The following is a 15,060-nucleotide window of genomic DNA, read 5'->3' on the forward strand; positions in this document are numbered from 1 at the left end:
GGGCTGGAGGGATGGCTCAGTGGTTAGAGCACGGACTGCCCTTCCAGAGGACCTGAGTTCAAATCCCAGCAACCACATGGTGGCTCACAACCATCTGTAATGGGATCTGATGCCATCTTCTGGAGTGTCTGATGACAGCTACAGTGTATCCAAAACAATTCATGTAAATATTTTATATCTATGTTATTAATATATCATATATAATAATTAATATAAATAGAAAATAATTAAATCTATTTAATTCCTACACTAAAGGAGAATGATGATAATGAACCACATGCACTCTTTGCTCCATCTGTCCGGAGTCTACACAAGTTCTGTGTTTATTTTGTCGTCTGAAGGGGCTCCAGCCTTCCGGCCTTCTGACTCCAGCCCATGTTGGGGTTTTGATGCACTTGCTGGCTGTAGAATAAGGCAGGCAAGCCCAGCTCTTGTGTCCACCTCTGGCTCACCAGAGATTTGCATTTCTTGGAGCCCCTGCACCAAGAAATTAGCATCAGCCTGTAAAGTCTCAAATGCCCGATTTGGCCAACCAAGGCCATCGAAGTCGAGGCATGGGCCAAGTCAGAGAGTTTCCACGTGGGCAGCACAGTCACACCCTGCGGCATTGGGAACGTGGCCAGTTGTTCCAGATACCAGCACGCAGGCTGACGTGGGAAGGGCCGGCGATGCCCTGGCCTCGTGGAAAGTGAATGATGGCCATGTATGAGCAACTGTGATGGAGATGCCAAGGTATGAGCATTGCTACAGAAATGAATAACATGGGCCAGGGGTCCAGGGCTTGTCAGAGCACTGTAGTAAAGAGGGAAGCTAGGAAGCACTTTCTGAGCTCGGCAGCTGGCTAAGCGCAGATCACCTTGTTAGATGCCAGGACAAAGAATATTCTAGAAAGAGGAGGCAATGGGGACAAAGGCAGGGGTGTGCTTTCATGGTTGGAAATGTCAAGGAGGCCTCGGGGAGAAGAGGGTGGTGGAGTGACAGACAGGAGGGTGAGGCTGAGACAGACTCCAGGCCAGTTCTGGAAGGGTTTGTGGCCTAGAGTGTCATCCCACCAAGAGATGGGGTCCCCTCCCCTAGACTATGGGTGCACATAGGGTGATAAGAAGCACAGAGCAGCAGTGGCTGTCTTCCACGGCTGGCTGGGAGCATCCACTGTGGCTCTTCCTCGGGCTTTACTCTTTAAACCCAGATGTCCTGTTGTGAGGAGGCCTGGACCACACACAGAGGCCACGTGGAGGCAGTCTAGACCCAGGCCACACATGTGTGAGGTCACACTTGCTCCCAGGCATATGGGTAAGAAGTCCCTTGAGATGTCTGAGCCAGGTGACCTTGGGCTTGTCACTGAAGGAGATCTAGCTGAGCCCTGTCAGCCCCAAAACAGTGAGACATGTTAACAACGGCTTCTGATGCCATTACAGGGACATATGGCAGCTGGGGTCCTGAGAGACAGAGAGAGTCAAGAGTATTATATAGAGTGCTTAGAATCTATAGAATGTCAGGTTTCCATAGGCTGTTTGGATTTTCCATTGTATCCCAGTGTCTAAACATTTGGCCTGGCAGACAGGAGACACTCAATAGATATTTCTTGAATTAGTTCATCAAATGGAGACAAACCAGCGGGCCTTATAGGACGATACTTTTTGACAATGCCACAGGAAGCTCAGTGGAGAGGCTACTGTAATAGTCCAAGCAAAGAACTCCTCTGTGCTCTAGCTGTGTGTGGGCCCTGACACGCCGCTTCCTTCAGAAAAAGGCCTGAACATCCAGCTTGCAGGCCCAGCTAGTCTCACCTTCTAGGAGCTGGCTTCTGCCTCCACAGTCTTCCTTCTTCATTTCATCCCTCGGTTGGGTCCGTTCTGCCTCCCTCCAGAAGCTGTCCACAGACAAGCTTTCTGCCCAGGACATCTGGGGGTGAGCACAGTCAGCAGGGCGTGGCTTCAGAGGGTGCTGTGGCAGATTTGTGGGGCCTGAAGAGGGGTCAGGGCTGTACGAGTAAAAGGAAGAAGGTGGTCAGGGCAGCTCAGCTCTTGTGTCTGAAGTTAGTGCAGCCCCAGATACTGAACAATGGCTCTCAGCAAATCCACCTGTAACGTCTTTCAGAACCTTTGGCCACAGGCAATGCTGCTAATGTCAGACAACCAAAGGTCCAAAGTGCTTCCTTAGCATGGCCAACAGTCCTTGGCTTGTGTGACAGTCAACCTCAACTGTCAACTTGATAAGACCTAAAATCACCCCGGAGACTGGCCTCTGCAGCCACAAGAGATGGGAGTAAGGGTCCGAGTCCCAGACTGTCAGACTGCGCAGTTTTGGAACTCCTGCTCCCGTCCTTGACCCTCCTTGTCCTTCTACACAACATGTACTTGTGCAGCCAGATAACTCCAGAATGAGACAGACTCAGGCTCCTGATCCCAGGAAATGACAGCCCAGGACACCCAATAAGCTTGGGTGGATGCTTCTCGGCCCCCATCAGAGCCAGAGGTTCCAGGCACCATGGTGCCAATAATGCCCCCAAATAATTACCCTGACACCCACCGGCTACTGGACCTTTAGCTGACCCTATCAGGTGAGAAGGAGGGACAATACCCCCAGGTTCCTCAAATGAGAAGTGAGTATGTCTAGAAAATTCTATAACTGTTCACGCTTAGTATTGATACCAGACAAGATCCCTCCATTCCTCTGGCCTCTAACACAGAACACACACACACACACACCCACACACACACACACACACACATACACACACACACATACACACACACACACACATACACACACACACACACACACACATACACACACACACACACACACACATACATACACACACACACACACACACACACACACACATACATACACACGGGCCAGAGGATGAGAAAAGGAACACAGGGGTGAAGTTGGATGAGCGTTAACAAAGACAATGATCAAAATACAGACTCTTGAAGAAGAACAAATGGTTGTAGATTTTAGAAATGACTGATGGTTGAGTTCGGGGTCATTTGTTACACAGCAATAGCTGACTAATACAGTATACTGCTGAGCAACCAAACAACACTGCCAAGATGGGCAGGAGCCTACATTTTCCTACTCGTACACAATCCCAGATGCCACATACCTGCCACCAGCAGTGTGTGCACTTCACACATTCCCATTTCCAACACTAATGAGTGACTCAAGCCTAGAGAAGGCAGGGACCAGGCTTCTGAGACGTGGTCATCTATAGTGACCTCAGGACACAGCCATGTGCACGTCACTGGAGCAGGGAACCTCGGGTGCACGTCCTTCCATGAGCATGTATACACACATGCACTGTCAGGACTCAGCCTGTGTGAATGTCACACCTTTGGAGTCACACCTTTACTACACAATGCATAGTACACAAGCTGAACCTTATTGCACAGAGCACAACCTGCACATCGGAAATGCTACACTGGCCTCTGTGAGGCTGTGTGCATGTGGGGAGGGCAGGGAGGACGAGAGGTTGTTTATCAAGGCTGCAAATGTCCGTGTCTCATCTAGCAGGCTCCTCAAAACCCTCTGGGGCGGTAGCTTTCCTTTTAGATACAACAATAAAAACGAAACAGGACTCAGCCAGTGTACCCATTCTTTGAATTATAATGGTGCTCGCTGGGCTGAAGATGTAGCTCAAGCAGAATGCTTGCCTAGCCTGTACAAGGCCCTGGACACACATGCATGAATGCATACACATACCCATGCACAGACATGCACACACATACACATACCCAAATATACACACACGTGCAACACACACACATGCAACAAACACACATGAACACAGATGCACACACACATGCACGAATATACACACAGACTCGGATGCATACACATATACATACACATGCACGCACACACACACACACACACACACACACGCAGCATTCATCTGTCTCTGCCTATGGCTTCTGTTCCTTCACATAGGAAGCCAGATGGAAGCTTCTTTTCTTAAATTGCTCTTGTTGGATACCTTGTCACAAGGAAAAAAGGGGCTCCCGTGGCATGGAGGTGTGTTCAGGACACCTTGGGAGCAGGAACGTATTGTCCATCTGCACACGGAAGCTTCCAGATGAGAAAGCAGCATCACAGCAGATGTTGTTATAAATAAAAAGTAGGTTCCAGATTCAGAAGACGCCATGCTTCAGAAGATAGTCAAAGGTGAAATGACTATCCATTAATATTTCATATTGGTTACATGCTAAAATATTCTGGAAATACCAGGTGAAAGATGTATCAATAACCTCGTTAAACAGGCCCCACACCCCAAATCTCATCAAAGTCTCCCTTGTGTCCTGATGTGTTGCTTTTGGCCCAACCGACCCATCGGCCCTGGGGGTTATGGCTGTCTTTGGGAGAGGAGGTTAAGGAGAACTTAAAATCTCTCAGGGAAACTGAAGATGGTTTATGAGTAGCGCTTGCAGTTCTAGTATGAGGACCTGAGTTTGGGTCCCCAGAACCCAGGAAAAGCCCCACATGGTGCACACATCTGGAGCCCTAGCACTGGACATGTAAAGACAGACCCCAGGACTTGCTGACTAGGTAAGCTAGACAAGTGGTTAGCTCTCAGTAGGACCCAAGAGAGGAAGACATTGACTTCTGGCCTTCACAAGCGAGCGCATGTGTACAATTACTCCTAGACACACACTCCTAGAGTACACACAGAAAATACATACATGTGCAAACACCACACACACTCGAGTTTGTTGCTGTTGTTTGTTTGCTTGTTTGTTGTTCTTTAAGAAAAGAATCAGAAAACGAACACAGAGAGGACCAGCAGGAGCAGACCCAGGAGAGAGCCTCACTGGCTGTGAGCAAGGCAGAATGACGTGCGTGTATAAAAACGGCACAATGAACCCTCATCCCTGGGCTGGAGGGATGGCTCAGTGGTTAGAGCATGGACTGCCCTTCCAGAGGACCTGAGTTCAAATCCCAGCGACCACATGGTGGCTCACAACCATCTGTAATGGGATCTGATGCCCTCTTCTGGTGGGTCTGAAGACAGAGACAGTGTACTCATACATTAAATAAATAAATCTTTAAGATTTGTAGGTTTTCTCTCCAGACAGTGGCATGCTGCTTGTAGATGACCAACACTGATGATTTAGTGGCTCTAAGGTCTTACAGGGGCCACCTTGTTTCCAAAAGAGCCCTTCTACAAAGCAGCCGGAAACCAGTATCACCGTGAGAAAAGCACTGGCTCACCTTGGCTTGCCTGGCCCTTACCATGCCACAAAGGCAGCCACTGTAGGAATCTTTCTCCATTTCCCTGGGGTATTCGAGGGCTTAAGAGGCAGACAGCAGGGCTGGGAGGAGGCTGGATGGATAAAGTGCAACCTGAGGACCTGAGTTTGGAGCCCCAGCACCTACTGAAAAAGCAGGTGCGGTAATGTGTGCCTATAATCCTGGCGCCGGGGGAGGGCTGGGGATGGGAGGATCCCACAGGCTCCTTGGCTTTCAGTCCAGCTAAAGCAGAGCTAAAGCTAGTGAAAGACGTGTATTAAATAAAATACAGTCAAGAGCAGTACAAGAAGAAACCTCAAGTGACACTCTAGCTCCCATGCATACACCACACACACACAAACACACACACACACATACACACAGAGGCATACACATGCACACACACATATACCACACACACACAGAGGCATACACATGCACACACACATACATATACCACATACACATACATACACAGACAGAGGCATACACACACACACACACACACCCCACACACAGAGGCATACACATATACACATATGCATGCACCACACACACACACACACACACACCACACACACACACACACACACACAGTAAACAAGTAAATGTAAATAAAAATTAGACAACAATGCCTTATCTAATTTAGAAAGAGTTTGCAGAAATCAAGAATAAAATATCAATAGGTTAGGAAACTTGATATATTCTACTCACGTTGAAAATGAAAGGATGCAGAACCCACAGTGGTGAGGAAAATGTACGTTCAAACTGGTGAGATACTTCACCCACCAGAAGGACAAACAGCTGAGGACTCCTCAGACCTGGCCTGAGTGTGAGTCACGACATTCTCACTCCCGAGGCTGCTGAGGAGTTGGTAGTCATGGATGCCTGAGGAAAGGTATGTAAACAGGGTCCCAGGCCAGTGACGGGCTTTGGTGCTCCTGCCCAGCTCTGTGTCCCGCAGTGGAGACCCCCGAGGATGTTCATGATGATGACAACCACTCTCAGAGTACCACGGATCTGAGTACCGAAGAATGGGTTTGGAGAAGAGGGGCCTTTCGTAAGGAGGGTGTGGATTCAGAACTCTAAATCAAACTAACACTGCAGGAAACCAGGGGGCTGGGTCTGCTGTTCCCATGGGAACAGGCCTCCACGCATGCTCCCTTTGACCACTGAGGTGCATCGTTCACGCCCTGTACATCAGTCACCGTGCCAAGCACAGACTCCATTTTACCCTCACAGTAAGTCCATCACTGCTGGCCATGAGCATTTAAAGCTGAGGAAAATTAGGCTCCGAGAGGTGGAGTCGTGACCCTCCGAGCACACAGCTGGCAAGTGGCGTGTGCTGAAGGCTCTGAGATGCAGGTTGACCTTGTCACTTCCACTGTGCACTTGTGATTCACTCCGATCTTACATCTGCACATTTCTGACTTCGATGGCAGGTGACTGCAGTGTGAGTTGAGGATGTAAAGTGTGACCTGGCTCACGAGCTACTAGGGTGTCATCAGCCAGGCTACCTAGCTATTATTGGCGGAGCCTGACAGTGGCGCTAGGACCTAAATGGGTCTGCCTGCCTCTTGGCTTCAGCTTGGAAATTCTGCCAGGGACGGAGTATGAGAAAAGCTGCCCAGCCTATGGGCAGCGATCTTAGAAAGGCAAGTGATGGGGCTGGAGGGGCAGCTCAGTTGATAGAAGGCTGGCCTAGAGGGTGCCGTCAGATGCTGAACACCACATAAATGATGTGCTGCTGTGCACGCCTGTAATCCCAGTGCTCTGAGGCAGGAGGATTACAACCCAAGGTTGTCTTCTCCTACTTTCTGAGTTTAGGCCAGCCTGGACAGCATGAGACACTGTCTCAAAAGACAGACAGGCCGACAGACACACACACACACACACACACACACACGACAAGTTTATTTGGATTCAATCAATAAAAACCAAAAAGTACAATAATAAATGTCAAGAATGACCCAGGTGTGGTGGTAAATGCCTTTAATCCAATCATTCTAGAGGCAGTGGCAATCAGATAGATCTCTGAGTGTAAAGCTACGTCTACAGAGTGAGTTCCAGGATACCCACAGCTCCATAGTGAGACCTTGTCTTAAAATAATAATAATAACACCGAGAAACATGGCCAGGGAGATGGTAAAGAGGGTAGAGGAGCTTGCAGTGCAAACCTCATGACTCGAGTTTGATTCCCAGGACTCACATAAAGGTGGAAAGACAGAACCAACTCCTCACAGTTTTCTTTTCAACCCACGTGTGCTGTGGTAAATAGCATGTGGCAATAGAAAAACAGACAAACAAAAACACCCCTAACTGAAATACAAGCCTAAAAACAAGAATGCCAAGAGCACAAGGAATCAAGTTCCTGACCTCTTGAGATGGTCAGGAGCAATGCGTGCCTGGAACCCCACCCCCCCCCAGGACATATTTCAATGTTCTCAAAGTTTATACATTGTGAGGTCAGTGATCCCTGTGGAGAGAGAAATTTCCAGTGATATAGCATGAGAGCATTGCAGAACACCTCGCAGCAGTACCCCCCAAAAAACAAGAGCCCGGAAAAGGACCTCAAATTCCATTCAGAGGAGGCCAGTAGACAAGACACAAGAGAAGCAGCTAGGCACCCTGGAGAGGCAACATCGACCTGTCTCCAGCAGCTGTCAGGTGGGAAAGGTTTTTCTTCCGTAGACTGTACAGTACACCAGGGAGTGTGTGCACGCTCATCCACAAATACATGAAAGGATCGTATATAATGTCTGAGTTATGTAATGAAGAGCTTCCTGCCACTGTGATAAAACCTCTGGCAAAAGCAACTTAAGGATGGGAGTCTTTCCTTTGGCTCAGCTTGGGGAATGTAGTCTATCACGATGGGGGATTCCAGATGCTTTGGCTGGCACTCGGTTACATTGTATCTGTGGCACTTGGTTACATTGTATCTGTGGTACTCAGTTACACTGTATCTGTGGCCAAGAAGTGGAGTGATAAATACTTGTGCTCAGCCTAAGTCTTTCATCTTATTTTTATATCGGCCTGCTTGCCTGCCTATCTGTCTGTCCACCCATCTGTCTATCTTGAGACAGGATCTCACTGTATCGACGACTAACCTGGAACTCCCTATGGAGACCAGACTTGACCTTGAACTCACAGACATCTCCCCCGACTCTGCATCCTGAGTGCTGGGGTTAATGGTGTATGTACCTAAGACAGTTTCTTCTTGATGTTGTCCAGGGAATAATGCCTGCCTCCTCTATAGGGTAGGTCTTCACCCCTAATCAGGACAGCCCCCCCCAGAGGCATGCTTAGAGGAGTGTAATCTAAACCCTCATAGTTGTAATGGGGTTTTATCTCCTAGTAAGAACAGATCCTCTTACATTGACAACATGCATCGTCACATAGACATTTTACATATACATGTGTGTGTGTGTGTGTGTGTGTGTGTGTGTGTTTACAAAGCATAAAATCCTTCAGGGTGTGCACTAAACCATTCTTGGTGACTGTCTTTGTGGGTCGGAGGTGGGAAAGACAAGTGAATTTTGCTTCTAAATTTTTTTTCACAGTAAACAGTGCTTTCCCATGGCAGTCACACAAGTCATTAAGTACTGGTACCCAAAGAGGTCAAAGTTACTCGGCTCATCCTTGGTCCACAGAGCGCTGGATGAACTACAAAGGGATGGCTAGGACCACAGACGTGCATCCTGCCTTTGGGAAAGAAAGCCATGGCCACAGGTACGCAGCATATGCCGTCCCCACCATGAAACTATGGCAGCTCCCTACCAGAAGGCACTGCCTGCCTGTCCTTCAGAGCCACTGCCTCATGATGTCCCCTGGAGACAGCTTGTGTTTCCCTGGTTTCAAATCATTGATGGTCCTTTCACAGCAGAGGCTACAACATCTCGGCTCAGTTACGGCTCACCAACCACAGTGGGCGGCTTCCAGGAATCAAGTCACCACACAGCTGTGGCCAGTGAGATATGGCTCAGCCTGTAAAGACACTTGCCACCAAACCTGACAACCCGGGTTCCACTCTAGGTCTCACAGGGTGGGAGGAGAGAGCCAGCTCATGCAAACTGTCGTCTGACAACCCCCACACACATACACACACAAGTAAAGTAAGCGTGGTGTAAGTATTTGCTAGTTACCACGTGGGAAATGGAACTTTCCTTACAGTTTTGGGTAGCTAACAGAAAATACATTTCTACCGGGGTGGGGAAGTGGAAAGAGATCCTGCCAAAGCCACCTTGCTCAGATAGGACTTCAAGACTCCCCCCAAGACCAACACTGCAATGTTGCACAGTTTTAAGATTCTGTGCCTGAGCCCTGTTCACTTTATAGGAAGCCCTACTAGATGGAACGCTGACTTTTGCAAACCTTCCTGTCTTCCTCCCACACTACCTATTTGGACTTCTGCCTCCCTGCCCACCAGGAACTTCACAAACCAGCAGTGAGATTTAATTCATCAAACGACTATTTCCCCAACAGATCTGAGGGGCCAGCCCTGGACTGCCACATGCAGACACACAGGTGCAGGAAGCCAATGCCAAATGGAGTGTGACTTGAAGGCTGTGGCCTCGCTGGAATTTTCCGGATAAATAAATGGCTCAGGGAATGCCTGGTGAGAGGAACTGTCACAGTGGGAAGTTTGACATGGTGACTTGTGGATGGTATCCTAGAGGAGTCGCAACCACAACCATCCCAGGGAAGCGGTTTCCAGTCGGGGGACAGTGAACTCCATTCTCGCCGAACAGAGAAAGAGAGTCGGCTGTTCGCCATTCATGGTGGAGTTCGCTGTAAAGCACCGGCTGATCATATACTTAATATCATTTTGATGAACAAAACTATTCAGTATATTGTACATTGGAGGACATGTCTTCAGTGGTAATTTATGATTTTTCAGTTTCATTTGTGTATGTATGCATGTATGAGTGGTTGTGTGTGTGTGTGTGTGTGTGTGTGTGTGTGTGTGTGTGTGTGTGTATGGGTATGTGTGAGTGTTTGTGGTGTGTGTCCCTGTGTATGTATATGGGTGTGTATGTGTGTGTGTCTATGTGTGGTATGTGCATGGGTATGAATGAGTGTGTGGGAGGTGTTCTCACCTGTGCAAGCCAAGAGTGACCCTTTGCATCAGGTTTCTGCCTCCACTGTTCTGCACCTGATATTCTCGAGACTGCTTCTCCCAGTTTCAGACAGACGGCCTGGCTGCTGATGAACCTGAGTGATCCACCTGGCTTCACACAGCCCCTGCCCAGCTCTGGGTAAGAGGTGCACAGCACTGCGCCCAGCTCACACCACTGCTCCCGGTTCACACCACTGACTACTCCCAGTTCACACCACTGCTCCTGGTTCACACCTCTGCTCCTGGCTCACACCTCTGCTCCCGGCTTTTACCTGCATGTTTTGGATCTAAACTGAGGTCCTTTTGTTTGCAAAGACAGCGGTTCACCCACTAAGTCATCTCCTCGGCTCCTTTACTAGGATTGTCTTTAAACACTTAAAAAAACGATGACAATGCTGGGCATGGTGACCTCTGCACTGGGGAGGCAGATGCACAAGGACTGAAACTTTGAAGCAAGCTCAGGCGACATGTAGTGAGAGGATGTCTCAAAAAGAATACAAATAAAACTTAAGACAATGCTTACGTAACCCTGTCGTTTGGAAAGCCGCTGTTCTGAAAGCGAGATTTTGTTCCTTTCGTATTGTTGTAAGTAAACAAAGGGGAAGCTATGAAATTCCACACTCTTAAAGGGTCACTGTTTGTACTTACAGCCATAATCACTGAGTACATTCGCCGACTTTCTCACATTTGGATCAGTATTGATAGGCGATTAAGACATGGTAAGAAGAGCCACCTTAGTAGATAGGTTGTTGGGTTGATAGAGATTAGAGATAGGTCGATAGAAGGATGGACAGATGGAATGATTGGACAGACAGGGGAAGTGATGGGTAATGGAAGGCCAGTGATAGGTCAGTAGTTAGGAATGATGTGATGAATGTATAGATACATAGAACACGGATGGCCCCTCATCTAATGTTTGCATTCAATCCCCAGAATTTACGACTATGTTCTGGCAAAGGTGAGGTGGGAGACACTTTGCAGATGTGGCTGTGACTGTTCAAGATGAGGGAGAGCCCAGATCATCTGAGTGGGAACAAGGCCGCCGCTGATGTCACCCTGCTAGTGGCAGAGGCAGGCAGGAGAGGCAACAGGGATGGAAGGGAAGGTCACGGCCAAGAGTAGAAGGCTCTCAATGGTGGCATTGCAAATGGAGGAAGGCTATGAGCCAAGTAACGTGTGAGCCCTTAGCATCTGGGAAAGGAATCCAGGTCCCCCGGGAGCTGGATGGTGGCGTTTGGGGAATCCCGGCACACTGGACTCGAAGATAGTAACTCCTGTTTCATGTCTCCGGACAGCAGGAACGGGAAGCCAACACATCTGACAGACTGACCGGGGCAAAGTGGACAGACAAACAGGTTTCACCTGGTGAGCTCATTTCCCTCAGATGGGACAGAGCCCCCACTGTCCCCCACAGGCACTCAAGGAATGCGCTATGTGGCACAAAGATCTTTCTGTATGCAAACCACTCCCTGCCAGAGCCCTAAGTATGAGAGTGTCAACCCCACTTCCTGAATCTCTTCCTGAGGAAGGACCACATCCAGTCTCCAGGTGTCTGAGCCAAAATGTGTGTGACAGGAGCTGTCACACCTGTAATTATCCATCTAAGAATGGATTTGCCCAGGCTAGTCCCTGGCATCACTTAGAACTGCTAAGAATCACCAGCCTAAAGGTGCCCTTGCCTCACAGAACTGTTGTGAAGACTGAAGAGACACCTTCCACACAGCAGACCCAATCCTCCTCCACCACCCTTGACGCCGGTACCTGCAGCCCAGGTGGGCCCATCGCCTGGAGATGCGGGCTCGTGGGATCCGAGGACAGGGAGAGGCCAGGGGCAGCAGAGTCAGCCCCTCCATCTGGGCAGCAGGGAGAAGGGACGGCTCTGTCATGGACAGGCACACGCGGCTACCAGTGCTGCCTCTGGGACTGAATGAATCACGGTGAGAGTCGGAGGAAGGTGGTACTGCCTGTGGCACACCCTTCCAGGACACCCCCATACTGAGGTGGGGCTGACTCAGCCCAGTACCGCCTACAGGCAGGTAGGTATGTGTGAGCACACACTTCTTGGCCCCAAGCCAAAACAGAAATGACACCAAAAGGAAGCAGACATAAATTAATCGTGTTACCCATGCCTATAATCTCAGAAGTTAGAAGGTAGCAAGAGAGAATCATGAGTTCAAGGTCAACCTGGGCTGGAGAGAGGGCTCCGCAGTTAAGAACACTGCTTGTCCTTCCCGAGGCCGGAGTTTCCATTCCCCCAGCACCTGCACAACAGCTCACAACCATCTGTAACTCCAGGTCCAGGAGATACAAATGTCCTCTTTTGGCCCATGTGGGTTTTATATGCATATGGTGCAGACATATATGCAGGTAAGATATCCATACACCGTTTTTTTTTTATTTTTGTTTTTAAGGAAAGGAAAGATTAAAAAATAAACAATCAAGCAGCCAAACACACTTTCACCAGACGTAAAGCCTGCTGTTGGTGTGGGCAGTCTACCTCCTGCAGCTTTCCCAGTTTCAAAACAAAACCAAAAGGAAAGAATCAGAGCTCGTGGCTGGTGGAGACCGGAGCCTTTGCCTTGGCTTAGTCCCTTCCCATAAGCCTCTGGGAGCTGTGGCTTCCTCCTCTGTAAAACGGGGGGGGGGGGGGGGGGACGTTTGCCAAGATACAGAAAACAAGCAGGCAGGCTGTACCAAGGGTGGGCAATGGGCAGTGGAACAGAGGGAGCCGAGGAAGCAGCACCCTGGAGTGGCAGAGCCGGAGGGGCCCGAGGCCTCCGGGGAACAGGCATTAGGATTGAACATGGAACAGCAGGGACGGGACAACTGGACAAAAGGCTGAGGGGGAGGAGTCGGGGACTTAACTCCCTGCCTAGCTGGCTAGGAACAGCTAGGAAGGCTCCTGGTAGAGACAGCTTCTTAAGTGCTGTAAGAATGAAGGCCTTGGGTCACGTAGGCAGGGGTGGAAGGGAGTCCCTGCAGGGGGTGTAGATGTGAAACTGCCTCTGCCAAAGATCATGAACCCCTCCTCTCTGACCAGACCACCACCGGCTCTCTCCTCCAGTGACCTCCTCCAAAGCTTGTTTACCTTCCGAAAGAACGGTTCCCAGTCTGGAAACCAATACACAAGGAATCAAGAAATGGAGTCAGAGAAACTGGAAACATGACCGCGTAGGAGCCCCAGTCCTAGAACTATGTGTGATCCTACGTCATGGGAAAGGGGACCGCGAGAGCTCTAGTTTGCAGGCGGCCCTCACTGGCTCAATCACACCATGCAGATGAACCACTCGCCCGCACAACTTCCTCAGGAGACCAAAGAACCCAAGTGGGAAGAAATTGGGTCCGACTGCTGCCTAAGCTCTTCCCCGGGTATAAAGTGAATCTTCGAGGCACGAGACTGGCGCAATGATGGGGGTTCATTGAGCTTTGTGTGAGGAACACAGTCGGTGCTTAATGAAGGATGGACGCATAGGTGGGTGGGTGGATGGACACATGTGTGGACAGACAGACGGACGGATGGATGAAGAATGAGGGTGTAAGGAGAAAATGGTTAAATAAGGAGCTAGAGATGTGCACTGGTTAAGAGGACCGCTCTGTGGGCTGGATTTGCAGTTCCCAACACTCACACTGATTGGCCCACAACCACCTTAAATTCCAGTTTCAGGGAATCCAATACCCTCTTCTAGACAGCTTGAGCCCCTGCCCATTTGTGGTGTACATATGCACACACACACACACACACACACACACACACACACACACACCATGTCTTAAGAAAATGGCTGAGAGGGATAACCAGGAGGACCTTCAAGTGAGAGGATAGGTGGATGATGGACGGACAGATGGACAGGTGAGGGAGAAAGGAGACAGCAGGCCTGGGTGAAGCGATAAACCAGCTAGCCCCAGGGGAACAGCAAATGGATGCAGAAACGAGGGCCAGGTGAGAAAGCTAGGGCTCAACTACACGACTGACCTGGCACCACAAAGTCAGAGGCCGGGAGAAAGCAGGAGTGAGCAATCAGCGGGGATCCTGCTGTGAGCCTCTGGCAGGAAGTGCCACCTCCCAGCTTCCTGGAGAGTGTGTGTCTTCAGAATGAAGACACCCTGGCAACATTCCTCAGTCCCATGGCCCTGTCACTGGAGTATCGGCCAGGCCGGCTAGGTCACAGTAGTGACTCAGACCCGTGGGCCTTGCACCTGGCAGCCTGCCAACACCTCCCTAGGCAACCTGAGATCTAGACAACCCTCTTCCTACTGAACTCCCGTGTCCCTCACAACAGGAGGCCCCAGAGACCACGCTCTGGGCTCAGAATCTGTTCCACTTGCCTGTGCTCACTACATAGTGAATTACCCTAGGAAAATACTACTCCACCCTGTACGGTGTGCTGGGGCCTCATCCTGAGGACTGAGCTTTCCCACTAAGCTCTGTGACTTCTGGCAAATGCCTTAACTGCTCTGGTTCACGGCTTTCTTGTTTAAATGAAATCATGGCATGTTCTGACAGTGGTGGTAAGGACTCAGAGAAACCCACAGCAGACATTTTAATCGCCCCTGGTCTACATGCGACACAGCACACCTTGTTTCCAGGGGCCTCACTTTTTTTTAAATTTAATTTTCTATATGAGTGTTCTGTGTGAATATATGGTATGTGCCAAAAGAGAGCAACAGATCCCATGATAGATAGTTGTGAGTCACCATGTGGTTGCTGG

The 15,060-nt window shown here is 49.5% G+C and overlaps 1 protein-coding gene across 1 annotated transcript in view; it reads right to left on the reverse strand.

Moving 5' to 3' along the window:
- ARHGAP40 (Rho GTPase activating protein 40) overlaps positions 1–12,237 on the reverse strand; it is a gene marked incomplete at both ends in the record, with an annotated part of 31,748 nt that extends 19,511 nt beyond the window's left edge. The window contains 2 exons of the mRNA XM_080925721.1: positions 1,791–1,984; positions 12,113–12,237. Coding sequence (XP_080781847.1) covers positions 1,791–1,984; positions 12,113–12,237 — 319 coding nt within the window. The remainder of the gene's footprint in view (positions 1–1,790; positions 1,985–12,112) is intronic.
- Positions 12,238–15,060: the final 2,823 nt, after the last annotated feature.

This window comes from Micromys minutus (genome assembly GCF_963924665.1).
Source record: "Micromys minutus genome assembly, chromosome: 11".
NCBI classification, from domain to species: domain Eukaryota; kingdom Metazoa; phylum Chordata; class Mammalia; order Rodentia; family Muridae; genus Micromys; species Micromys minutus.